General features: G+C 57.7%; 1 protein-coding gene across 1 annotated transcript; it reads right to left on the minus strand.

Annotated features, from left to right (window-relative positions):
- Positions 1-606: 606 nt before the first annotated feature.
- Positions 607-5,463, minus strand: NR4A2 (nuclear receptor subfamily 4 group A member 2). Its single transcript, XM_030952350.1, has 6 exons — positions 4,579-5,463; positions 3,626-3,755; positions 3,374-3,537; positions 2,781-2,983; positions 2,186-2,364; positions 607-2,106 (listed from the first exon to the last, which is right to left on the minus strand). Exons 1-6 carry the CDS (start codon positions 5,440-5,442, stop codon positions 1,850-1,852), a joined length of 1,797 nt encoding a protein of 598 aa, XP_030808210.1. The 5' UTR covers positions 5,443-5,463; the 3' UTR covers positions 607-1,849.
- Between the last annotated feature and the right edge of the window lie 19,492 nt (positions 5,464-24,955).

Here is a 24,955-nt window from a genome sequence, read left to right on the forward strand (position 1 = left end):
GTGTCCGTGCCCCGAGCGCGGTGCCGGTGCCCAGAACGCGGTGCCGGTGCCCCGAGCGCGGTGCCGGTGCCGCGGGGCTCCGAGAGCCGCCCCCGACCCAAAGCTCGGCAGGACCCGGGGCTTGGCAGGACCCCGGGTCCCGCAGCCCGCCGCGCTGCCCGTCCTGCCCCCCGAGGCTTTGGGAATGAAACTCCTCCACGAAAGGTGTTTTCCTGCGAAATTAGCCCCCCGGCGAAGGGATGCGTCTGAGCGAACGCCGGCGCGGGAGGAGGGAGGGAGGGAGGGAGGGAGGGAGGGAGGGATGGCGCAGGATGCGGGGTCTGGATGCGGCGGGGACCGAGCGTGCTAAAACGCGGGGAAGGACCAACCTCCGAGCCGCGGCTCTTCCTCCTCTTCCTCCCGCGGAGCCGGCGGCGCCGAGCGGGAGCGGCCCCGGCCATCGCCGCTCCGGGATCGCCGCACGGGCAGAGGCTTTTGTCCCCTGGGTGCGGCGGGGCTGGCGGAGCAGCTTCGCACTTCGGCAGAAAGGAGACGAAATTCGATTCGTTTACATGTTTTATTGTTGTAAACATTAAAATTGTCTTTCTCAAAGAAAGAGCTCTCGGGAGAAAAAATAATAATAATAATAATTATAATAATAATAATAATCCGCGTTTCTTACTGTCGTACACCATATTAAAAAAAGGCAGCGACTTTCCCGTGTGCCAAACCGGGGTATACAAAGAAAAATACTACAGAATATGGCAATATTAAAAATATTACTCGAACATAAAATAATATATTAACCGACAATTTTTAGACATAAAAAAACAAATGGAACAAAACAAACCAAGAATTCAAAGTGCTCAGTAATTTCCAGGGAGTTATGTATAGTATAAGCACTCTGGAAACAGTCAAAAGCTGCTGCATGCAAGATCTGTTTAGCTTTAGACAACAAAATAATCAAGATATAAACTTCTTCTTTAATCAACATCAACAGTACATACAACACTTACAAACAAGGGGTGTCGGGCGGTGTTTACAAACACTATGTGTCCCTTTGGGGGGGATTCCGGGGGTAACACTTGTGCCCACCTATTTTACAATTGAGAAAATGTTTGAAGCTTAGATAACTACCAGTCTTTATAAAAGCTACCAGACTACATAGTGTCTGAAATACTATTTATAGAATATAGACATTACTGAAATAGCAAGTGCCTATAACATTGTCACCCTGGAATCATCATGCTTCCCTGGTATGGACAGATTGGGTTTTTTTTTTTTTTTAATTCTCCTTTTTTTTTTTTTAATTATTTTTCTCCCAAACACATTTAGCTTTTATTTTTGATTTTTTTTAGAATTATTTTCCACGTTTCATCATAAATAGGCACAGAAGAATTTTTTTTTTTTCTTTAAAAAGCCAAACTGCATCTGATAAATTTACAAGCCTTCGCCTTCATGAATGCCACGCCACCCACGCAAGGTTTGGGGTCTGGGTATATTACAGCTTTCTTTTGCTGCAGAAAACTTTAGTCTTTAGGAGGGAGAGGCTTGCGGGTCGCCCCGGCGCTGGGCTTGGCACAGCGTGAGCCGGCGCCGCCAGGCAGGCTTGTCTTTGCACCAGAAGTCCTTAATCATAAACTCATTTAGAAGCCGAGAATAAAAAGTTTATACCATGGTATTTGTGTAGTCCATGAGCTGCATCCATGATGGCCCAGAGCCAAAATGCCCATCGCGTTCTGCCTGCAGGAGTTGGCAGCACCGGCCGGGTGGGAGCTGGCACCCAGGGGTGCTGCTCTGGGCCCACACCAGCTCCCCTTCAGGCAGGTGGAGCTTCTCCTCGGGTCAGCGGAAGCGTGCGGGAAGAGTCTTAAAAAGGTAAAGTGTCCAGGAAAAGTTTGTCAATTATTGCTGGCGGTGGCACCAAATCCTCCAGTTTCAGGTAGAAAATGCGCTGCAGCCCCTGCGTGCAAAGCGTGCGCAGTTCGGGGAGCTTCCCCAAGAGTTTGGACAAATAGTTGGGGCGATTCAGCCCCCCGTTATTGAAAGTCACGTGGTCTTTGAGACAATTTACAATCTTGTTCTGAAGCTCTTCCACCCTCTTGGGTTCCTTGAGGCCGTGCCTCTCTGCAAAGAGAAGGGTGCGGGACGTTAGGGGTCTGGCTCCGAGCAGGGCGGGCAGGGGAGCAGCAGGGGGAACACTCACCTGTCACCATGGCCAGGGCAGCGATGCACGAGAAGGCAGAGATGTCGATGTTCATGTTCTGCAAGTTGGAGGAAAACTCCACGATGGAATCGATCCACTCCCCAAAGCCACGGATGCACTGCAACCGGTGCAGGACCACCCCGTTGCAGAAGATCAGCTTCCCCTCCACGGGGTTGGACCTGGAAGGAAGGGGACAACCCCAGAATGAACTGATGGATGGATGGATGGATGGATGGATGAGAGAGGGAGGAAAATTAGATAGGAGGAAAGGAAAGAAAAAGACAAAAGATAAGAGAAAGACAAAATATAAGAGTAAAAAAGAGAGAATGAGCGAAAGGAAGAAAGCAAGACAGAGAGGGAGAGAAAGATAAAATAGAGAAGAGAAAATGAAAGAGAAAAAACAACAAGAGCAAGCAGGAAAGAAATAAAATAATAAGAAAGGAGATGATGGGGGAGAAAATCTAAACAACTAATTACTTGAGGAGCAATAAATGAAGGATTTAAGAGGCACCTAATTACCGAGGAGTTAATAAAACGCAGACCAGTGAACCCTGAAAGGGTCTGACTCCCTGGCCGTGCCCCGACCCCCGCTCACCTGTACGCCAGCCGCAGCACGAACAGCTCCAGGAAGGCGGACTCGAAGAGCAGGTCCTGGTCCGTCTTGGGCAGCTCGGTGAAGCCGGGGATTTTTTCCGCCCACCCTCGGATGATCTCCATGGAGCCGGTCAGGAGATCGTAGAACTGCTGGATGTGCTGGGTGTCGTCACCGCTCAGCTGGTAGTCGGGGTTAGCCTGGAACTGGAAATTCATTTTAAAAAGCACTTAATGAGGTTCTCTAAAGTCTATAACCCGTGAAATTGCTCACCCCGTCGCTGGCCGGGGAGCGGGCTGGGATAACAATTAAAGCTCTCTCTGACCGGTGAGGAAATTAGATGTTCCGGGGCAATTAATTCGATTAGGAACGGCGCTCCGAGGCCGCCGCTCTCCGTGCGCGGGGGGCCCGATCCCGGGCGGGGCCGAGCCGAGCCCCCGGTGCCGGCGGGGCCGAGCCGAGCCCCGGGCGGGCGGGCCGGGCAGGGCCGGGCCGAGCCCCGGCGGCCTCGCCTCTCCCCCGCAGCGGCCGCGGGGCCGGACCCCCCTCCCCGGGCGGCGGCGGCGGGGTCCCTCCGCGAGCTCGGTGCCGCTTACCCGGGAATAGTCCAGGCTGGTCATAGCCGGGTTGGAGTCGACATGGGCTCTCACCAGCGCACTGATCAGACTCACCGGGGGAGAGGGGGGAGAAGGCTCCTGGGGGCTCTTCGGTTTGGACGGCAAGCGGCCCCGCCGGCCTTTTAGGCTGTCTGTGCGCACCACTGCAAGAGACGGGGGTCAGCCCGGCGCCGGCCCGCGGGGCGCGCCCGACACGCGGACACACGGACGCGCGGACACACGGACACTCACCCTCCTTGACCATGCCGACGGCCAGGCACTTCTGGAAGCGGCAGTACTGGCAGCGGTTGCGGCGGCGCTTGTCCACCGGGCAGTTCTTGTTGGCCAGACACACGTACTTGGCGTTCTTCTGCACCGTGCGCTGCAGCGGGCGGGCAGCGGCGTCAGCGCCGGACGGGGAGCGCCCCGCGCCGCCGCCCGCCCGCCCCTGCCCGCAGCTGCTTTCACCGCCTTTTCCCCTTGTTTCTCTTTTTCTTTCCCCCTCCTTCATTTTTTTTCCGTTTTTCCGCTTTGTTTCGTTCCCTTTCCCCTTCGTTTTCTGTTCCCGCTTTCATTTTCCCCCTTTATTTTCTTTTCTTTTTTTAATCTTTACTTCTCCTCTTTTTAACCTTTATATCCCTTCCCCTTTTTTTTCCTTTGTTCTCTTCTCTCTTTTAAATTTTTCCTTTCTATAATTTCCTTTTTCCCTTTTCTTCTTCTACCTTTTAGATTTATTTTCTTTTCCCTTTATTTCCTTTCCCTCTTTATTTTTATTTCCTTTCCCCCTTTATTTAGTTTCCCTTTTTTTCCCCTTTTATTTCCTTTTCCTTCCCCCCCCCCTTCATTTATTTTTTTTCCCAGGGCATTTAACAGGAGAAAATTGACAGCGTTAACATCCAAGCTAACCTCGCAGCTCCTAGCCGTGTTTTATATGCCAAGAGGAGGAAAAGAGACGCTCGGTAAATACAAATCCGTGGGCATTCATATTATTTACATTCCTTGGAGACCTCCTCTATTTAAAATGATAAGATTATTCAATCAGGATGGTGAAATAAAGAGATCACTTAATTTTACCACGGGGAATTCCGTTCCGCATGGTTAGCTCAGACGCACTCCTCTGTCCTAACCGATTTCCATCCGCGGGCCCCGCGGGCTCCCCCGCCGCCGCCCGCAGCCCCCGCACGGCCCCGCACGGCCCCGCTCACCTTGAAGAAGCCCTTGCAGCCCTCGCAGGTGCGCACGCCGTAGTGCTGGCAGGCCGCGTTGTCGCCGCACACGGCGCAGAGCCCCTCGTTGGACGGCGAGCCGCGGGAGGGCGGCGAGGGCACCTGGCTGTCCAGCAGCTGCGGCGCGGGGCCCAGCGGCAGCCCGGGGAACGCCATGGAGCCCTGCTTGCGGATGCCGCCCGGCACGGCGAAGGGCTGCCCGTCCACGCCGTGGTGCGGCCCCGCCGGCTCGGCGCCCATGGGGACGTGCAGGGGCCCCTCGAAGCGCATCTGGCAGCTGGACACGGGCGTGCCGGGCGGCGACTGCTTGAAGGAGAACAGCGACAGGCGGGACACGGGCGTTTTGCGCTGCTCGATCATGTGCGTGGTGGCCACGTAGTTGGGGTGGAAGTTGTGCAGGGAGCCGGGCTCGTCCCACACGGGGCCGTGCTGCACCTGGAAGCCGGGCGTGGACGGGGTCGGGGGCGACGAGGGCTTGTAGTAGACGGAGCCCGAGTGGGACATCATCTCCTCGGACTGGGGGGGCAGGTGGCCGTGCTGCTGGTAGCCGTGCATCTGAATGTCTTCCACCTTAATGGAGGACTGCTGTCCGGACAGGGGCATTTGGTACAAGCAGGGCGGCTTCACGTCGTAGCTCGTGTTGTAGCTGTCCATAAAGGTACTGAAGCTGGGCAGAGAAGTGGTGGCGGTGATTTCGGTGTTGGTGAGGTCCATGCTAAACTTGACGAACTCCGGAGTCAGGAAATCGGAGCTGTATTCTCCCGACGAGTGGTAGCTGTAGCTCTGGGAGGCCGGGCTGGCTCCTTGAGGCGAGGACCCATACTGAGCCTGAACGCAGGGCATGGCTGCGAACGAAACAGCGGCAGGTAGGCTCGGCCCGCGCCGCCCCGCGCCGGCCACCGCGGCCGAGCGCCGGGAGCCCCGGGAGCGCCCTGCCCCGCCGGGGCCGCCGCCGGGGCCGCGGGGACGGAGCGCACCAACCTTCAGCCGGGGGAGCGGCGGCTTCGGGGCAGCCGAGGGCGGACAGCGTCGGAGCGCGGCGGGGAGCGAGGTGTCCGCGGGTTCAGAGCGCGGCGGCGGCTCCAGCCTGCCCGGCGCGACGGCTGCGAGAGACACACGGACCCGCCGGTGAGCGGACGGACACATGGACCGACACGCGGACCCGCCGGTGAGCGGACGGACACACCGACCGACACACGGACCCGCCAGTGAGCGGACCGACACGCGGACCGACACACGGACCCACACACACGGACCCGCCGGTGAGCGGACGGACACACGGACCGGCCAGTGAGCAGACGGACACACGGACCGACACACGGACCCGCCGGTGAACGGACGGACACACTGACACACGGACCCGCCGATCGGGCAGCAGAGGCGGGGGACTGACGCACAAACCCGCTGGTGCAGGGACAGACACAGGGACCCGGAGCGGAGAACAGGCATACGGATCTACCGGTCAGACAGCCCCGGCGGGGAACTGACACACGGACGCGCCGGTGGAGGGACAGACACACGAGGCTGCCTGAACGGCGACAGAAACACGGAGCCGCCGGCGCGGGGACAGACACACGGAGCCGCCGGCGCGGGGACAGACACACGGAGCCGCCGGCGCTCCGCCCGGCTCGGGGGAGCCCCGGGTCTGCGGGAGCGGTGCCGGGCAGGGCCGCCCCGCGCCCCTCGAGGAGCCGGTCGGGGCTCGGTTTGGTTATTTCTCGGTAAGCGGGCAGGCGGCTCCCCGCGGGCGGGCTGTCACCGGCGCCGGCTGCCGGGCTCCCTTCTGCACGCCCTCCGGGAGCCGCGGCGCGTCCCTGGGGAGAGCGGGCGCGGCGCGGGGCTCCCGGCTCGGCGGCGGTGCCGGCACCGGAGCGGGGCGCGGGTGACAGCCAGCCAGCCCGGGCGGACCCGGCTCGGCTCGGCTCGGCGCGGCAGCTCCGCGGGTGACACGCGCCCTCGGGCAGCGCCACCCGTCCCGTCCGGGGACCGACCCGAGCGGGACCCGCCAGCAGCTGGCACGGCGCGGCACGGGACGGGACAGGGGCGCACCCGCGCCTCGCGCGGGAGGGGCCGCGGGAGGCGGGCCGGGCCGGGCACTCACCGGGGAGCGGAGCGCGGGGCGCGCATCCAAGAGCGGGCAGCGGGCGGCGGGCGGAGCGGCGGCGGCGGCGGCGCGGGCGGCCGGACTGTGCCCGCCCGCAATGTGCCTTTGTTTATGTGGCCGCGGCCGCCGCCGACCAACGTGCGCCGCGAGCCCCCGCGCGTCACCGCGCGTCAGCGCCGCCCGCCAATCCGCGCCGCCCGCGCCCCGCCCCGGACACGCCCCCCCCGCGCGCCAGCGCGCCCTTTTGGTAAGTTTCCGAGCGGTGACGTCACGCGGAGGGACGCGCCCCGGCCACGCGCCGAGGCGGGGGCGTGGCCTCATTTGCATAGAGGGCGGTGCCGCCCCCGCCCCCCCGCGCGCGTCACCGTGACGCGAACCCCGGAATAGCGCGCGCGACCGCGACCCCGGCCGGGGACAGAGCCGGGAACGGGACAGAACCGGGGCAGAACCGGGAACGGGACAGAACCGGGACAGGGACAGAACCGGGACAGAACCGGGGCAGAACCGGGGCAGGGACAGAGCCGGGACAGGGACAGAACCGGGACAGAACCGGGACAGGGACAGAACCGGGACAGAACCGGGGCAGGGACAGAGCCGGGAACGGGACAGAACCGGGACAGGGACAGAACCGGGACAGAGACAGAGCCGGGACAGGGACAGGACAGGGACAGAGCCGGGAACGGGACAGAGCCGGGAACGGGACAGAGCCGGGACAGAGCCGGGACAGAGCCGGGAACGGGACAGAGCCGGGACAGGGACAGAGCCGGGACAGGGACAGGACAGGGACAGAGCCGGGAACGGGACAGAGCCGGGACAGGGACAGAGCCGGGACAGAACCGGGAATGGGACAGAGCAGGGAATGGGACAGACCCGGGACAGAACCGGGACAGGGACAGAACCGGGAATGGGACAGAACCAAGAATGGGGACAGAGCAGGGCCTGGACAGAGCCAGGCCAAGACTACAAAAGGAGCACAACGCGCCCCTGCTTCCACTGCCCACCTGGAATTGAGTCTATTTTATTTTATTAGTATTTTGCTTTTATTTCATTATTAACTTTATTTTCATTTTATTTTATTTTACTATTGTCTTTCTTTTATATGTTGCACTGATTTTATTTTATTTTGGATTTATTTATTGTATATTTTTTCATTTTAGTTATTTCTGGTTTTTTATTATTATTTTATTATTTTCTATATTATTGGCTTTTATTTTTATTTATTTCATTGCTTAATTCAATTCATTATTTTCGGGGCTTTATCTTTTATTTTATTTGCTTTTTTTTGTGTTATTTAATTTATTAATAAATTTATTAATAAATTTATTAATAAATTTATTAATACACTTATTAATAAACTTATTTATTAATAAATAGTTTATTTATTTTAGACTTATTCATTTAAATGGCTGATGTTGATTTACGTGAATGCACATCGTTGTTTTACAATTGTTATTTTATTTAGTTGTGCGTGTGCCCAGAGGCGGCCGGTTCCCCGTTCGCAGCGCGGGTGCCTGCGCTGGGAGGGCGCAGGGCAGAGCGGGGCCGGTGCAGGTGGAGGCGCCGCCTTCGTTCCAGGCCAGCCCGCGGTCCCGGCTCAGCGGGGCTGGGGGGACACGGCCCCCCCGGCTGGGCTCTGCCCTCCGGCCCTGCGTTTGCACCGCCGTGTTCCGCCCTGGAAAATAGCACACAGTGGCATCAGGGCTGGAGGGAGCACGGCCCGCGGCCAGAACCAGCTCCTGGCCCGGGATAAATGCCCACAGCCCAGCCCGGGATAAATGTCCTTAGCTAAGCCCGGGATAAATGCCCACAGCCCAGCCGGGATAAAACCCTCCAGCCTAGCCTGGGATAAGACCCCATAGCCCAATGCAGGATAAAACCCCCCAGCCTAGCCCGGGATAAATGCCCACAGCTCAGCCCAGGATAAATCCCCTTAGCTAAGCCCGGGATAAATGCCCACAGCCCAGCCCAGGATAAACCCCCCAGCCCAGCCCGGGATAAAACCCTCCAGCCTAGCCTGGGATAAGACCCCATAGCCCAATGCAGGATAAAACCCCACAGCCCAGCCTGGGATAAAACCCCATAGCCCAAGCCAGCCCGGGATAAACCTCCCAGCCTAGCCCGGGATAAATGCCCATAGCCCAGTGCAGGATAAAACCCCACAGCCCAGCCCGCGATAAAACCCCCCAGCCTGGCCCGGGATAAAACCCCATAGCCCAGCCCAGCCCAGGCTAAATGCCCCCAGCCCAGCCCAGCCCAGCAGCCAGCGCTGGCTCCCACAGCCCTTGCAAGATTTCCTGGGAAACCAAGGAAAGGGCTCCTTCCCAACCCACTCCTGCCACTGGGGCCACCCCACAAACTGCAGGGAAACCCCACAAACAGCAGGGAAACCCCACAAACAGCAGGGAAACCCCACAAACAGAAGAGAAACCCCACAAACAGCAGGGAAACCCAAAGTGCTCCCACCCGGAGACACCACGGTCCCACACTGTGCTCTCCTGATCCTACAGAGCTCCCGCAGAAGGAACATCCCAGGGCTGAGACACCTCAGGGCTGCCCAGAACGGCATTTTGGGGTCAGTAATGAACACCCCAGGGCTCTGAGACACCTCAGGGCTGTCCAGAATGTTCTGGGATCACTAAAGGAACACCCTAAGGCTGCCCAGAATGGCATTTCTGGGGTCAGTAATGAAACCCCAAAGCTGTGAGACACCTCAGAGCTGCCCAGAATGGCATTTTTGGGGTCACTAAGGAACACCCCAGGGCTGAGACACCTCAGGGCTGCCCAGAATGGCATTTTCGGGGTCAGTAATGAACACCCCAAAGCTGTGACACATCCGGGCTGTCCAGAATGGCATTTTCGGGGTCAGTAATGAACACCCCAAAGCTGTGACACCTCCGGGCTGTCCAGAATGGCATTTTCGGGGTTGTCTCCATGGGGTTCCCCAAGGAGGAGCTCGGCCAGCCTCCCTGAGCTGCAGCACCTCGGAGCCGTCTCCGTCAGTCACAGCCCAACCCGTCCACACCACGGCAGCTCCCAGCCAAGGCCCCTATAGGGCTAAGTGACACATCTAATTACCATATCCTTAGAATAGATGCAATATAAATTTCATTACTCACTTAAAAGTTCTAAAGTTAACAGCATAAACTTGAAGTTGAGTAATTAAGTAATCCTTATATAGACACTTATTAAAGTATTTATACATATTATCTTAAATCTACATCTATCATTTTGCCAATTAAAATTAGGACTTTAATTGCAATTAAGTAATTTAATTGCCAATTGAACAGCAAAATTGCTAAGTGACTAATTTTAATGCCTATTTTAATTACCAATCATGACTGGGGAGGGAGCTAATCAAGCAGTATCAGAGTAATGATGTGAAAAAAAGCGGAGAACAAACATTCCAGACTCGGCGCTTTTTTGAAAAGAACTCCAAATTAAACAAGCGCAAACACAGTCGCAGCCGTGCGGGGAAATGCTGGGTTTGGGAGCACAGAGGACGAGTTTAATTACAGACACCTCGCCCTGGCCCAGGTGCTGCACGAGGGGAGCTGGGGATGCCCCTCGGGAAGCAGCACCTGCAGCGCAGCCCCAGCACAGGGAACGGGCACAGCGCAGGCCACAGGGGAGCAGGACAGCTCCGGGCTGCCCGTGCGAGGAACGGCCCCACCCGCGCTCCCTGAGGTGCAGGCCCACCCTCCTGACAGGCTCTGGGTGCCACGGGGCAGCTTCTGCAGCCCACGGCTCCTGCGGGGTCAGGCCAGCCCAGCTGGTCCCACAGGCACAGGGGGAAGTGCCTCTGGTGCTGCCATTTCCCGTAAAAACCCCAAATCCCATAGAAACCCCAAAGCCCATAAAAACCCCAAAGCCCATAGAAACCCCAAAGCCATGGCAGCCCTGGCTGCCATTTCCCATAAAAGACCCCAAATCCCATAAAAACCCCAAAGCCCATAGAAACCCCAAAGCCATGGCAGCCCTGGCTGCCATTTCCCATAAAAACCCCAAATCCCATAAAAAGCCCAAACCCATGTCAAGCCTGGCTGTCATTTCCCATAAAAGCCCCCAAATCCCATAGAAACCCCAAATCCCATAAAAACCCCAAACCCATACAAACCCCAAACCCATAGAAGCCCCAAATCCATGTCAGCCCCGGCTGCCATTTCCCATAAAAACCTCAAATCCCATAAAAACCCCCAAACCCATGTCAGGCCTGGCTGCCATTTCCCATAAAAACACCAAATCCATGGCAGCCCTGGTTGCCATTTCCCATAAAAACCCCCAGTCCCATAAAAGCCCCAAACCCATGTCAGGCCTGGCTGTCATTTCCCATAAAAGCCCCCAGTCCCATAGAAACCCCAAATCCCATAAAAACCCCAAACCCATAGAAACCCCAAACCCATAGAACCCCCAACCCGTGGCAGCCCTGGCTGCCATTTCCCATAAAAACCCCAAATCCCATAGAAGCCCCAAAGCCCATAGAAACCCCAAAGCCCATAGAAACCCCAAATCCATGTCAGCCCTGGCTGCCATTTCCCATAAAAGACCCCAAATCCCATAAAAGCCCCAAACCCATGTCAGGTCTGGCTGTCATTTCCCATAAAAGCCCCCAAATCCCATAGAAACCCCAAATCCCATAAAAACCCCAAACCCATACAAACCCCAAACCCATAGAACCCCCAACCCGTGGCAGCCCTGGCTGCCATTTCCCATAAAAACCCCAAATCCCATAAAAACCCCAAACCCATAAAACCCCCAAACCCATAGAAGCCCCAAATCCATGTCAGCCCCGGCTGCCATTTCCCATAAAAACCTCAAATCCCATAAAAGCCCCAAACCCATGGCAGGCCCGGCTGTGCGGTCCCCCCCCCCGGCTCCTGTTTGGGGTGAGGGGCGCTGGGGCCGCTGCTCTCCACGGGAATGGGCGCTGGGCACCCCTGCAGCCCCGAGGCGGCACTGGGCTGTGGCCTGGCAGTGCTGGGGGCACTGGGGGCACTGGGAGGCTCTGGGGGGCAGTGGGAGGCACTGGGGGCACTGGGAGGCACTGGGAGCACTGGGAGCACTGGGAGGCACTGGGAGGCACTGGGAGCACTGGGAGCACTGGGAGGCACTGGGAGCATTGGGGGGCAGCACTGGGAGGCACTGGGGGGCACTGGGAGCATTGGGAGGCACTGGGAGCAATGGGAGGCACTGGGAGCATTGGGGGGCACTGGGGCACTGGGGGCACTGGGAGGCTCTGGGAGCACTGGGAGGCTCTGGGAGGCACTGGGAGCACTGGGAGGCACTGGGAGCACTGGGAGGCTCTGGGAGGCACTGGGGAGGCACTGGGAGGCACTGGGAGGCTCTGGGAGGCACTGGGGGCACTGGGGGCACTGGGGGGTACTGGGAGCACTGGGAGGCACTGGGAGGCACTGGGGCATTGGGGGGCACTGGGAGGGCACTGGGAGGCACTGGGAGGCACTGGGAGGCACTGGGAGGCACTGGGAGCACTGGGAGGCACTGGGGGGCACTGGGAGGCACTGGGAGCACTGGGAGGCACTGGGAGGCACTGGGAGGCACTGGGGGGGGGCACTGGGAGGCACTGGGAGGCACTGGGAGGCTCTGGGAGCACTGGGGGGCACTGGGAGGCACTGGGAGGCACTGGGAGCGGGAGCACTGGGAGCACTGGGAGGCACTGGGAGGCACTGGGGGGCACTGGGAGGGGCACTGGGAGGCACTGGGGGCACTGGGAGGCACTGGGAGCACTGGGAGGCACTGGGAGGCACTGGGAGGCACTGGGAGCACTGGGAGCACTGGAGGGAGCACTGGAAGCATTGGGGGCACTGGGAGCATTGGGAGGGGGCACTGGGGCACTGGGGGGCACTGGGGGGCACTGGGGGGCACTGGGGGGCACTGGGAGGCTCTGGGAGGCACTGGGAGGCACTGGGAGCACTGGGAGGCACTGGGGGTCACTGGGGGACCCTGTCAGCAAGGGGTGCCATGTCAGCGTGGTGGCAGCAGGGCCGGGCAGGGTCAGTGCTGCCCCAGCTCCCTCCAACACCCCCTGGCCGGGCCTGTGGCAATCCATGGATCAGAGGGGTTGGGAAAGCTGCAAAAGGCCCCAGAGACAGCAGAGCTGGGACTGGAGCTACGCAGCAGCCATGGGATTGTCAGCAGAAAAACTATGTAAGAAATAGAAAAGCAAGGACAAATAGAACAATGGTCTGTGTATTAATGCTTGTCTGGAATAACTCTTTCAGCTGCAGAAAAGCTTATCTAACGAGATATCAAGGTGTTCTAAGCTTAATAATGGAGTTGGATCTGCTGCCTGGGATGTGAGCTGATGACATCTTCCCATTGTCGTAAGCATGGAATGAGACTGATTGGAAATAGAACAGCTCGAGGCAGTTCCACTGCAGGCCCGTCCCGTTTGGGATTTGTCAGAGCCCCCAGCCAGCGACAGGGCTTGGGGGGCACGGCAGGGCCGAGCTTGTGCAGCATCCCCAAGAGGCTCCTGCAGCACCCGTGCAGCTCCTGCAGCACCAGTGCACTCCTGCAGCACCCGTGCTCCTGCAGCACCAGAGCAGCTCCTGCAGCACCCGTGTAGCTCCTGCAGCACCAGTGCAGCTCCTGCAGCACCCGTGCAGCTCCTGCAGCACCAGTGCACTCCTGCAGCACCAGAGCGGCTCCTGCAGCACCCGTGCAGCTCCTGCAGCACCCGTGCACTCCTGCAGCACCAGAGCAGCCCCTGCATCAGGCCCTTCCCTACACTTCACTGCTCGCACGCTGGCTAACCTGCTGCCTGTCTCAGCAGACAGTTTTGGCAGGGAAGGCATTTCTTGCCTCTCCGACAGCCCAACGTTTCAGACCAGCGGAGAGGTGCTGACACAAAAGGACAGTTGTGTACCAGGGGCTGGGTGCCCTGCCAGGCCCGGGGGTGGCGGGGGCAGTGCCAGGCCCCCAGCAGCCCCCCCTGTCCCCAGGGCAGGGACACACTGCGCAGGGACAGCTGTGCTGGTGCCACCACCCGGATCCAAGGGTCTGTCACTCCAGGGAGCCTTCCAGAGGGAAGGAGGGTGCAGTGTCCTTCTGTCCAGCGTCACACGGGGTGTGGAGCCCCCAAACGGAGAACGAGGCACAGCCTGGAGCTGGTGTTGGCCCCAGGGCAGCGGAGTTCGGTGTCTCAGGGCTGCAGCAGCAGCAGCAGCAGCAGCAGCAGCTCCCTGGCAGCCCCAGCCCCGGGCACTCGGCCCCAGAGCTCACACTCGTGTTCCAGAGCCCATCGGGCACACAGCAGCTCTGGCACAGCTCTGATGTCCGTGGGGGGCTGGAGGCACACATTGAAGCTGGATGTCCTGATGTGAGTCAGGGCGCGGGGCTCTCCCTGCCGGGCTGGGGTGTGAACCACAAGCAGCACTCCGTCATCCCTCTCAGATTTCCCACAAACTTCAGTGGAGCGTTATTCTCCCTTTCCTCCCGCTCCCGGCGCGCTCCTGGAGCTCAGCCGCGCAGGCGGTGTCCGCTGACGCTCGGTGTTCATCGCAGCAGTGCCCATTTCCCGGGGTCCTTGCCGGCCCGCGATAGTCCCGTGGAAGCCCCGAAGCCGCGCTGTCCCCGTGTCGCCGCCGGCCACTGGCAGCGCCTGCCGGGCCCCAGAACGCAGAGATGTTCTCGGTGTTGGGTGTCCGGCTGCGCCGCCGCGGGAGCGCTGCGCGCTGCGGGGCCGGCTGCGGCTGATATCGCGGGCTGAGAGGCTGAACGGGCCATATGGCGCCCGCTGCCGCCCATCTGCTCCCTGCCCCGCCGCGCCGCCGCAACATCTGCCCGCCCGCAGCCAGCTGTGCGGAGCCGCGCCGCCCCGAGCCCGCGCCTGCCTGCGGGGAACGAGTCCCGGACCCTCCATCCCATCCTATCCTATCCTATCCCACCCTATCCTATCCTATCCTATCCTATCCTATCCTATCCTATCCTATCCTATCCTATCCTATCCCATCCCATCCCATCCCATCCCATCCCATCCCATCCCATCCTATCCTATCCTATCCTATCATATCCTATCCTATCCCCACCCCCATCATCTCCATCCCCACCCCCGTCCTCATCCCCATCCCGTCCCCATCCCCATCCCGTCCCTATCCCCGTCCCCATTCCCATTCCCATTCCCATTCCCACTCCCATTCCCGTCCCCGTCCCTATCCCCATCCCATCCCATCCCATCTCATCCCATCCCATCCATCCCATCCCATCCATCCCATCCCATCCCATCCCATCCCATCCCATCCCATCCCATCCCATCCCATCCCATCCCATCCCATCCCATCCCATCCCCGCCCGCTGTACCTGCCTCCGCCGCGGGCGCGGAGCGGGCGGAGCGGCCGGGCCCGGGAGCGCAGCCCGGTGCCGGGGCCGCCGCGCCCCCTCGCAGCCGCCGCCGCGCGTCAGCGCCCGTCACGGCCCGTCAGCGGCGGCGGGTGACGGCAGCGCCGGGGAGCGGCCCGGGGCCGCCGGGGGGCTGCCGGCGGCGGGGGCGGCCCCGGGCTGCCCCGCTCCCTCCCGGGCTGCCCCGCTCCCTCCCGGGCTGCCCCGCTCCCTCCCGGGCTGCCCCGCTCCCTCCCGGGCTGCCCCGCTCCCTCCCGGGCTGCCCCGCTCCCTCCCGGGCTGCCCCGCTCCTACCCGGGCTGCCCCGCTCCCTCCCGGGCTGCCCCGCTCCCTCCCGGGCTGCCCCGCTCCCTCTCGGGCTGTCCCTCTGTCCCCTCTGCACTGCCCCGCTCCTACCCAGGCTGACACACTCCCAGCCCTGGGCTGTCCCTCTGTCCCCTCTGCGCTGCCCTCTCATCCCGGGCTGTCCCTCTGTCCCCACCGGGCTCTCCCCCGCCGCCGCTCAGCGCTCCCGCATAGCCGAGGACTGGGGAGCGGTCTGTGTTTTGATTTGAGGGGGGTTCCATTTGTTTTTTCTTTTGTTTGGTTGGTTTGGGCTCAGTTTGGTTTTTCCCACCCACCACGCAGCCCCGATGTTCCAGCTCCGCACTGGTTCAGGGAGCATTCCTGCTGGAAGTGTTGCACCGGCTCCAGCCCTGGCTCTGGGGGCTCAGCCCGGAGCAAAGGAGGCTCAGGGGGCCCTTGTGGCTCTGCACAGCTCCTGCCAGGAGGGGCACAGCCGGGAGGTCGGGCTGGGAACAGGGAACAGGGACAGGAGCAGAGGGAACGGCCCCAGGCTGGGCCAGGGCAAGTTCCTTTCTGATATTGTGGAAAATTTCTTCCCTGAAAGTGCTGTCCAGCCCTGGCACAGCTGCCCGGGGCAGCGATGGAGTCCCCATCCTCGAATGGATTTAAATTCCCATCCTCGAATGGATTTAAATTCCCATCCTCGAATGGATTTAAAATCTGTGTGCATGTGGCACCTGGGGACCGGGGTCAGTGGTGACCTCAGCAGTGCTTGGGGACTGGTTGGACTCGATGGTCTCAGAGAGCTTTTCCAAGCCCTACAATTCTGTGATTTTAGGATCCCACGGGCCCAGCCCTGCCCGGGGTGCAGCTGCTCCCCTCTGTGACGAGGAGCGCATCGCGCGTTTGATGTCAGACACGCGTCCCCTGCATGCAACTGATCCCAGCAAACAGACTATTTCAAGTGCCTGCTGAAGTTCTCTTACATAAAACATCTCCAGACTCACCCCCACGCACACACGCTCGCACAGGCGTCGGTTGGGTTCTTAACTTGGCAGAGCTCTCCTAAAAGGCTCGGCAATGCCAAAAGCAGTAACTACGCCGCAGAGTCTGTTACAGCTCCTCATGCTGAGCTCCTGCTCGCTGACAGGCTGCCAGCCGGGCTGCAAGAACGGAAAACCAGCCCCCGACTGTCCCAGGCACGGCACAGAGCCCCTGGCTGCAGGTGGGCTGGGGAAGGACGGGGACAGGCAGCCCAGCCCCGCAGGGACAGACGGACACAGCTGCCCCATTCCCGCTCCTCCAGCGGGGACACAGCTGCACTGTCCCCTCCGGATTCACCTGCAGGGCCCCGGAGCTGCCCCGGGATGCCCTCGAGCCCCACAGCAGCACTGGGAGGGGTGTCCCAGGGCCAGCTCCGGCCACGGGCTGTCCGTCTGTCCCCAGTGTCCAGGGTCCACTGGCCATCCCCTGCTGCTTTGGGAACGCACTCAGGGACTGTCTCAGCCCCAGGCTGTTCTGCCAGCTCTGGAAACCCCCAAAACACAGCGCTTGACTGGTGTATTTGTGCCACAAACGGCCAAAAATAGCATAATTGCCCATTGTTTTCCCTGTATTTTGGGAATTACTGACACAAGACATAGAAATCTGGAATAATTAACTGCTTTCGTCAAGTGAAATGTATTTTGTTGTTTTGAGTGAAATCCTTCCTCGGTTTGGGAAGGATTTGCTTAGCATATCTGGTATCCTTCCCCTCAGAAGCACATTCCCTGGCAGACACTGCCAAGCAGGAAAACCAGCGCGCACAGAAGCAGGGCAAAGGGGCAGGTCTGCAGTGCCTGGTCACAGAGGGAGGTGCTGCCGGCCCTGCTCCAGGTGGACAAGGCTGTCCAGGGGTCCTTGCACTCACAGACGGGTCAGTGATGAGCTCCAAAAGTGCCCCAGGGGAGACACTCGACACAAAGCCCAGGGTTCTTCCTCCAAGGTGTTCCTCACTGCAGGGGCCTGTGTGAGGTCTCTGGGGCTCGTATCAGGAGCCACATCCCCGGTACCAAAGCCCCCTGTGCAGAGCGGGGACACCAGGGCAGCGCTGTCACCCGTCCCGCTGCGCAGTGCAGGTGTGGCAGTGCCCGAGGGGTGTCTGCTCCCACCCAGCCACCCCGGGCTGCTCTGCGAGCCCGGCCCCAAACCACAGGCTGCAGCGCTCCCCATTTGCTGTGGGATTTATGGCTCAAAGGAAACCCAGGGGCTGCAGGGAACAGGGAACAGGAACACTCAAGGGCTGCAGGGAACGGGGAACGGGCACACCCTGGAACGGGCACAGCCAGGGGCTACAGGGAATGAGGAATGGGCACACCCTGGAACGGGCACACCCTGGAACGGGCACACCAGAGGCTAGAGAGAATGGGAAAGGGACACACCCTGGAACGGGCACACCCTGGAACGGGCACACCCTGGAACGGGCACACCCGGGAACGGGCACACCAGAGGCTAGAGGGAATGGGGAAGGGGCACAGCCTGGAACGGGCACACCCGGGGGCTGCGGGGAATGAGGAACGGGCACACCCTGGAACGGGCACAGCTTGGTACGGGCACAGCCTGGAACCAGCACACCCGGGGGCTGCGGGGAACGGAGCCCACGGCACCACCAGTGAGCGCCTGGCCCGCCCTGCCCCGGGGCTGGAGGGGCCCGTCCTTCCCCTTCGCCCACAGCTTAACAAAGGCATTTTCCACCGGGGCTGCGAGGCTCCCGAAGCAGAGCTATTCTGAGTATTTTCCACAGCATCTCTGAGCACTGCTGCGCTCATGGCTGGCGAGTGGGAGATGCACGCACGCACATCTCGGGAGTGTGCCAGCCCAGCCTCCTCCTTCTCCTCCTCCCTGCAGCGGAGCCGGGGCTGAGGTCGCGGCTCAAGCAGAGCCCCGCCTGTGCCAGGCTGTCCCGGGCTGTCCCTGCAGGTCACACGGTGCCTGTCAGAGGCTGTGTCCCCTCCCCAGGACATGTCCCAGCAAGGGGCTGCTCCAGGGATGGAGGGTTTGCGTCTCTCTGTTGCCCCAGACAGGACAGCCTGGTTTGCACAACACGGGGTTAATCTCTAGAGGGGACCCAGCATGAATTCATGCTGTGAACCAAGGCCCTGGCAGTGTCCCAGCCAGGTTGGACACTGGGGCTTGGAGCAGCCCGGGGCAGTGCAAGGTGGCCCTGCCATGGCAGGGTGGGACACAATGACCCGTGAGGTCCCTTCCATCACAAACCATCCTGCCGTCCTGGGTTTGTTGCTGCTGAAATGGCTCCCGAGGTATCAAAAATTCCTTTTTCCCCAGCCCCGTGACTGAAGAAGAAGTCGAGATTCCTCGGCTCTGGTTCTCAAGGTTGTTTGTTTTTCCTTATCTGTTCCATTCTCTCTCTGACCTGCTGAGATCTGTCCAGCAGGTCGGGTTGTGGTACAGGCCCTGCCCTTGGGATGGTGTTGGCTTTTTATACTAAAAACTACGTGTACTTTATTTACAATAACTTTCCAATCCCTATCACCTGTGTTAGACACTCTGTCTCTAAACCAATCCAGAAGTGTCACCATCACAGCAGAAGATGGAGGACAAGAAGGAGGACAGGACATGCCCAGATTCCTCCATCTTGCCTCTTGAACCCCCATTCTAAAACCCCAAAATTCTCCATTTTCACCCTGTGACAAATTCACTATCATTCTACTCAAACCCTTGTGGCTTGTAACTCCTCACACAAAGTTGGTGATTGTTTCCATGGGTTAAAATCAAAGGCACAGGTGTCTGTGACTCTGTGCCAAGGACTCTGAGCCCCTGCCAGGGTCTGGAGTGCTCCAGGGCAGCCAGAGCAATGTCCTGGGTTCTGACACTGCGGCTCTGTGATGCTGAGCCCAAGCTGTGAAGTACAATCTCCTCTGGGCGGGGGCTGCTGGAGCTTTCCATCGCTGCTGCAGGTCCCAATGGCCACGGGCAGAGTGCAAGAGCCCCAGGCTGCACCGTGAGCCCAGGCAGGCCTTGCCCAGGCTGCAGACACCTCCTCCATGGGGCAGGAGCTGCTGCTGCCTCCCTGCAGGGACGGCTCAGGGCTGGGCTTGGCAGCAGCCATGGCTTAACCTTTGGGCGCCGTGTCTCAGAGGGCTTTTGCACCCCAAACCCTCCTGTGGCTCCGAGACAGCCCCAGGGATGGAGCTCAGTACTGTGTTTGTTTGTCCTGCCACCCGTGTGACAATGCTGCCTCCTGCTAAAAGGCTCACACTGCGCTGCAGGCCCCAGGAAAGAGAGGGAAAACAGAGAGAAAACAGCTCCTGAGAGTCATGAGTTTGCACAACTCTCCGTGTCTGCGATGGCTGCTGCCATTAGGGGGAAATGGCAGGGACAACAAACCCGTTAGCGCAGCTGTTAATTGGAAACAGGACCGTGTGGAGAATGGCGTCTGTAAGGATGAGAATAGTTGCTAAAATACCATTTTTGCTTTTTTTAAAATGCCTGACTTCAGTACGGAGTATGGAGGAATTATGTTTTGAAAAGTTAATTATTTCCAGGGGCCGGGAGGGGTCGGGAGGAACCGGGAGGGGTCGGGAGGGTTCGGGAGGAGGAACTTGGAGGGTTCGGGAGGAGCCGTCCCGGCCCCGCTCCTGCGCCCGGCGGGGCTGAAGGCGGCGGGCGGCTTTGGGGACAGACAGACAGACAGACAGCGGGCTGAGAGAGCGCTGGGCTCCGGCTGCTGGGACAGTGATTGATTCCTGCAGGTGCCAGCGATTCCTGCAGGTGCCAGTGATTCCTGCAGGTGTCAGTGATTCCTGCAGTGCCAGTGATTGCTGCAGTGCCAGTGATTCCTGCAGTGCCAGTGATTGCTGCAGTGCCAGTGATTCCTGCAGTGCCAGTGATTCCTGCAGGTGTCAGTGATTCCTGCAGTGCCAGTGATTCCTGCAGGTGTCAGTGATTCCTGCAGTGCCAGTGATTGCTGCAGTGCCAGTGATTGCTGCAGGTGTCAGTGATTCCTGCAGGTGCCAGTGATTCCTGCAGTGCCAATGATTCCTGCAGTGCCAGTGATTGCTGCAGTGCCAGTGATTGCTGCAGGTGCCAGTGATTCCTGCAGGTGTCAGTGATTCCTGCAGGTGTCAGTGATTCCTGCAGGTGTCAGTGATTCCTGCAGTGCCAGTGATTCCTGCAGGTGCCAGTGATTCCTGCAGGTGTCAGTGATTCCTGCAGTGCCAGTGATTCCTGCAGTGCCAGTGATTGCTGCAGTGCCAGTGATTCCTGCAGTGTCAGTGATTGCTGCCGGTGTCAGTGATTCCTGCAGTGTCAGTGATTGCTGCAGGTGTCAGTGATTCCTGCAGGTGCCCGCTGCAGGGAGCAGTGTGTGCAGGTGTAACACCTCGTGCTGCACACTCCACCTGTGCCTGGAGCTGCTCCCCAGGGGATTCTGCCCCTCTGCCCCTGTGCTCAGGTGAGACCCACCTGCAGAGCTGCCCCAGCCCTCGGCTCCCACAGCAGAGGGACCTGGAGCTGCTGGAGAGAGCCCAGAGGAGCCAGGAGCTGCTGCAGGGCTGGAGCCAGGCTGGGAGAGCTGGGAATGTTCCCCTGGAGAAGGGAAGGCTCCAGGCAGAGCTCAGAGCCCCTGGCAGGGCCTGAAGGGCTCCAGGAGAGCTGCAGAGGGACTGGGGACAAGGCCTGGAGGGACAGGAGCCAGGGAATGGCTTCCACTGCCAGAGGGCAGGGATGGATGGGATGTTGAGAAGGAATTCCTGGCTGGGCTGGGATTCCCAGAGCAGCTGGGGCTGCCCCTGGATCCCTGGCAGTGCCCAAGGCCAGGCTGGAGCAGCCTGGGACAGTGGGAGGTGTCCCTACCATGGATGGGATGGGATGGCATGGCATGGCATGGCATGGCATGGCATGGCATGGCATGGCATGGCATGGCATGGCATGGCATGGCATGGCATGGCATGGGCTCTAAGGTCCCTTCCAGCCCAACCCATTTAGGGGTTCCCTGATCCTACCACCAACGAGGGTCTCCAAGCTTCCGCTCCTCTTTCCTTCTCTCAGCACTTGTTTGCTTCCAGCCAAGCTCAGCTGGAATTCAGCACAAGTGTAGGATGGACACACACCCAGTGGTACAAAAATGCACACTCACCCTTTCCCAACAATGGAATGATCATGGACAAACACGCAATTAATCATGCAAAGTAAATCATTTAGTCTTTTTTTGCAACACATGAAGCGCAGTGAGTAAAAAACCACTGATTTGACAAGAGTAGTATTAAATAAAACTGTGCAAAATGAAGCTCAGCCTGCACACTGAATGGAGGAAAAACTGGGGTTTTATTCAATTTTAATTAAATGGGATCTGGTTCTTCAATATGGAAAAACTAGATTAAAACTGAGGCAAAAATTGAATCCCATTAATATTACCAGTAAATAAAAATACATTATTTTTTGGTTGAGGGAGCTGTAATAATAAGAGGCATCATAAAGAGAGAAATCAAAACTGGATTGTACATTCACCAGACTGTTCAATACAAAAGCCAACAAAATTAGCCCATATTGATGTGACAAGCAAGAAGAAATATATTAGTTTCCAGCTCACAACACTCCACTACAAGGTATCATTGGAAAACCCAGTCAATTTTGCTATCAGTCAGATCCCGATTAAATGAGGGCAATCCCACAGGCCTGGCCCTGCAGGAGAGGGAAGGGGATTTATTGCAGCCCCTCCCTGCTCTCCAGCAGGGCAAGGGCTGCCAGGCTCGGGGTGGCCAGCACAGCCACTGCCATGCCCGGGGGCAGGAAAGCCCAGGAAAAGTCTTTTTTTAATATTTGCAGTGAGACTGAGGTCTCCATGTTTGAAATGATGCTGTGGGTCAGCCTGGATAATGAGGGCTGTCTGGTGCTTCTCATGGAAGGTGACGTGTTCCACAGATATAAGTATGTATTTCCAAGGCTGTTCCAGGAAAAGAAAAAAAAAAATTGGGTCCAGGAGAGAGATTTCCTAATATCCATACCTTAAAAATGTGATACTAAGCAAACAAATTGAAAAACAAATGTTTCTTACCTAAAGTGTTTCTTCTGGCTGGGGACAGAACGAGAGCTGCAAATGGAGAATGAGGTTCAGGGAGTAAGTCAACATTGAAGGAAATATGGTAATATCAACAACAATATGAACTATATTTGTAACAATAATAATAATAATAATAATAATAATAATAATAATAATAATAATAATAATAATAATAATAATAATAATAATAATAACGTGTACTTTTTAAGGGTTAGGGTGAAATATTTTAATCAGGCATTCTCTAAGCAAATGGAAAGTGCCCTGTTGAGTGATCTGGCTAACGAGGCTCCACGTGGGTTTCCAGAGCAGCTCAGGCCTTGCTCTCCCACGAAGGGCAGAGAATTAGAGGCCTGTGAGGAGGCAGGAGCACCCCGCTGCCTGGACAGCTTCCTTGCCAGTGTAACCTGGTAATTGTGCTGGAGCCCGGCCTCCTCCTTTTGCCTCGAATCCTGAAATGTTAATTTTCATCTCTGATTAAGCTGCAGACCAGTCGAGGCTCCTTTTATTAAGTCAGGCAGACTCCTACCTGCTTCCCGAGGGCTAAATTTAGCTGGCAAAGCCATTGTAATATTGTGTAATTAATTTGCCAGTCAAATAATTTCTGCAGGGCTCTAATTTACTTATCTGTCTGCAACACTAATGAATCTCCCAGCTCAGTACTTTAATCATGTTTTCTGCCTTTTTATCTCCTTTTTTAACTCCAACTTTCCTAATTGTTCACTATGGGCTCATCTGTCACCTGTATTTTGGGGCTGTGTTTGTTCTCACAACAAAAGGCAGCCAAGCATGGGGACTCTGTAGTTCTCCTTCATGGCTGGGAGCTGCTGAAAGCCTTCCTTGCTTTATTCTTCAATTCCAACCAGCAAGAGAGCTGAGTTAGTAAAAATCAAGATGCAAAATTCCAGGAGAAAAAGCCATTTGTATTTGGAGGACTTCAGGTGGTAACTTCATTCCAGCTTGTGTAACCAGTGTGCAGAACTTCCTAAAGGTGATTTTGAGCACTCTATTCCCTGATTAGTGCCAGTGGGAAATATGTTTCAAACAATGGCAATATGACACCTGAGGACACCATTGGTGGCCATGGTGGTGGTGGGTTGCTGCTTGGACTAATTATCTGAAAGCTCTTTCCCAACTTTAATGATTCTTTGATTCTTTGAAATGTAACATTGGCAAGTTTTTGCTTGCTTAACTTTGCAAATCACGAATCTGTAGTAATTTTTTGTTTTTCTAATGCATTTATTACATAAAATGCTGTGGTAAGTGGCACATTTCTGTAGTGCTGAGTACTTCGGTGTCATTCCAACCCACCAACTCTGATGTTTGTCACTTCACAGTTTTCCTGGTCTCTAATGGGAGTGTTTTGTGAAGGAGAACAGGGATGCTCAATGAAAGATAAATAATCATACAGAATCCCGGCATCCCTGAGGCTGGGAAAGCCCTCCCAGCCCATGGAGTGCCAGCTGTGCCCAATGCCCACCCTGTCCCCAGCCCAGAGCCCCGAGTGCCACCTCCAGAATTCCTGGGACACCTCCAGGGATGGGCACTGCAAACCTCCCTGGGCAGTTCCAATCCCTGAGCCCCCTTTCCATGGGGAAATTCCTGCTGTGCCCACCCTGAGCTGCCCTGGGCCAGCCTGAGGCCGTTCCCTCTGCTCCTGCCCCTGTTCCCTGGGATGATCCCAAACCCCCCTGGCTGTGCCCTCCTGGCAGGAGCTGTGCAGAGTCACAAGGGCCCCCTGAGCCTCCTTCGCTCCAGGCTGAGAGGCTGGAATTCAGGCTGGAATTCTGCAGCCCCTCATTTGGATACCTCAAACAAATGGATGATATGGCCATGTGAGGAAAGAAAAATAAATTGGTGTATTTAAGTGTAAATGGCTGGTGCCAGGTGGGCTCAGGTGTTACAGGAGGTGTCAGACACACCTGGGAGCAGAGACCCGCAGGGCTGGCGTTGCTCCAGGGCTGGATGCACCACATCAGTCCTCCTCACCCGTTTGCTTTACACCACTGGGCTTTGCTGCTGCACTCTACACAACGGGAGCGCTGGTTTCCAGGAGGAACTTTGAGTGTTAACATTTAATCCTGGGAACAAGTGCCGTGGGAGGAAGCTGTGCTGGAAGGAAACACGGACTTGTCCATCTGTCTCAGAGCCCTGCTGAGATCCCTGTTCCCATGCAGCCCGGGGCCTTTGGAACAGAGCTCTTGTGGGCTCCACCAGCGTGCAGAAGAGTCGCTTGGAAAACAGCGAGTTTATGCTTGGAGAACTCGAGTTTGTGCGTGTATCTGACGAGAATTGACGAAAAATCGGAAACTTGAGTAGATCAAAGAGAAGCCATCCCTGAAAGGCTGAGGGCCCCTCCCGAGGTACCAGGAATGAGTTAATCCCGGCAAGGAATGCAGAGGGGCTGCCAGATAACAGAGTGACATTGTTTTTCCCTGATGTCAGCACAGAAACCCAAACACAAAGAGGTGAATGTAGTCCTTGGAGGCAGCTGAATGTGGAGCTTGTGTCGGCATCCAGCCGCATTGAAACAAGATGACAAAGTGTTTCCTGGA

Source organism: Camarhynchus parvulus, chromosome 7, assembly GCF_901933205.1.
Source record: "Camarhynchus parvulus chromosome 7, STF_HiC, whole genome shotgun sequence".
Taxonomy (NCBI): Eukaryota; Metazoa; Chordata; class Aves; order Passeriformes; family Thraupidae; genus Camarhynchus; species Camarhynchus parvulus.

Bases quoted from the DNA above. Each gene is read 5' to 3' on its own strand.
- NR4A2 (XM_030952350.1), bottom strand. From the start codon at position 5,442: ATGCCCTGCGTTCAGGCTCAGTATGGGTCCTCGCCTCAAGGAGCCAGC. The intron at 2,365-2,780 runs GTGAGCGGGGGT...CCTTCCTTCCAG, and splicing joins GTGCTGCGGCTGGCGTACAG to GTCCAACCCCGTGGAGGGGA. The intron at 2,107-2,185 runs GTGAGTGTTCCC...TTCTCTTTGCAG, and splicing joins TGCCCTGGCCATGGTGACAG to AGAGGCACGGCCTCAAGGAA.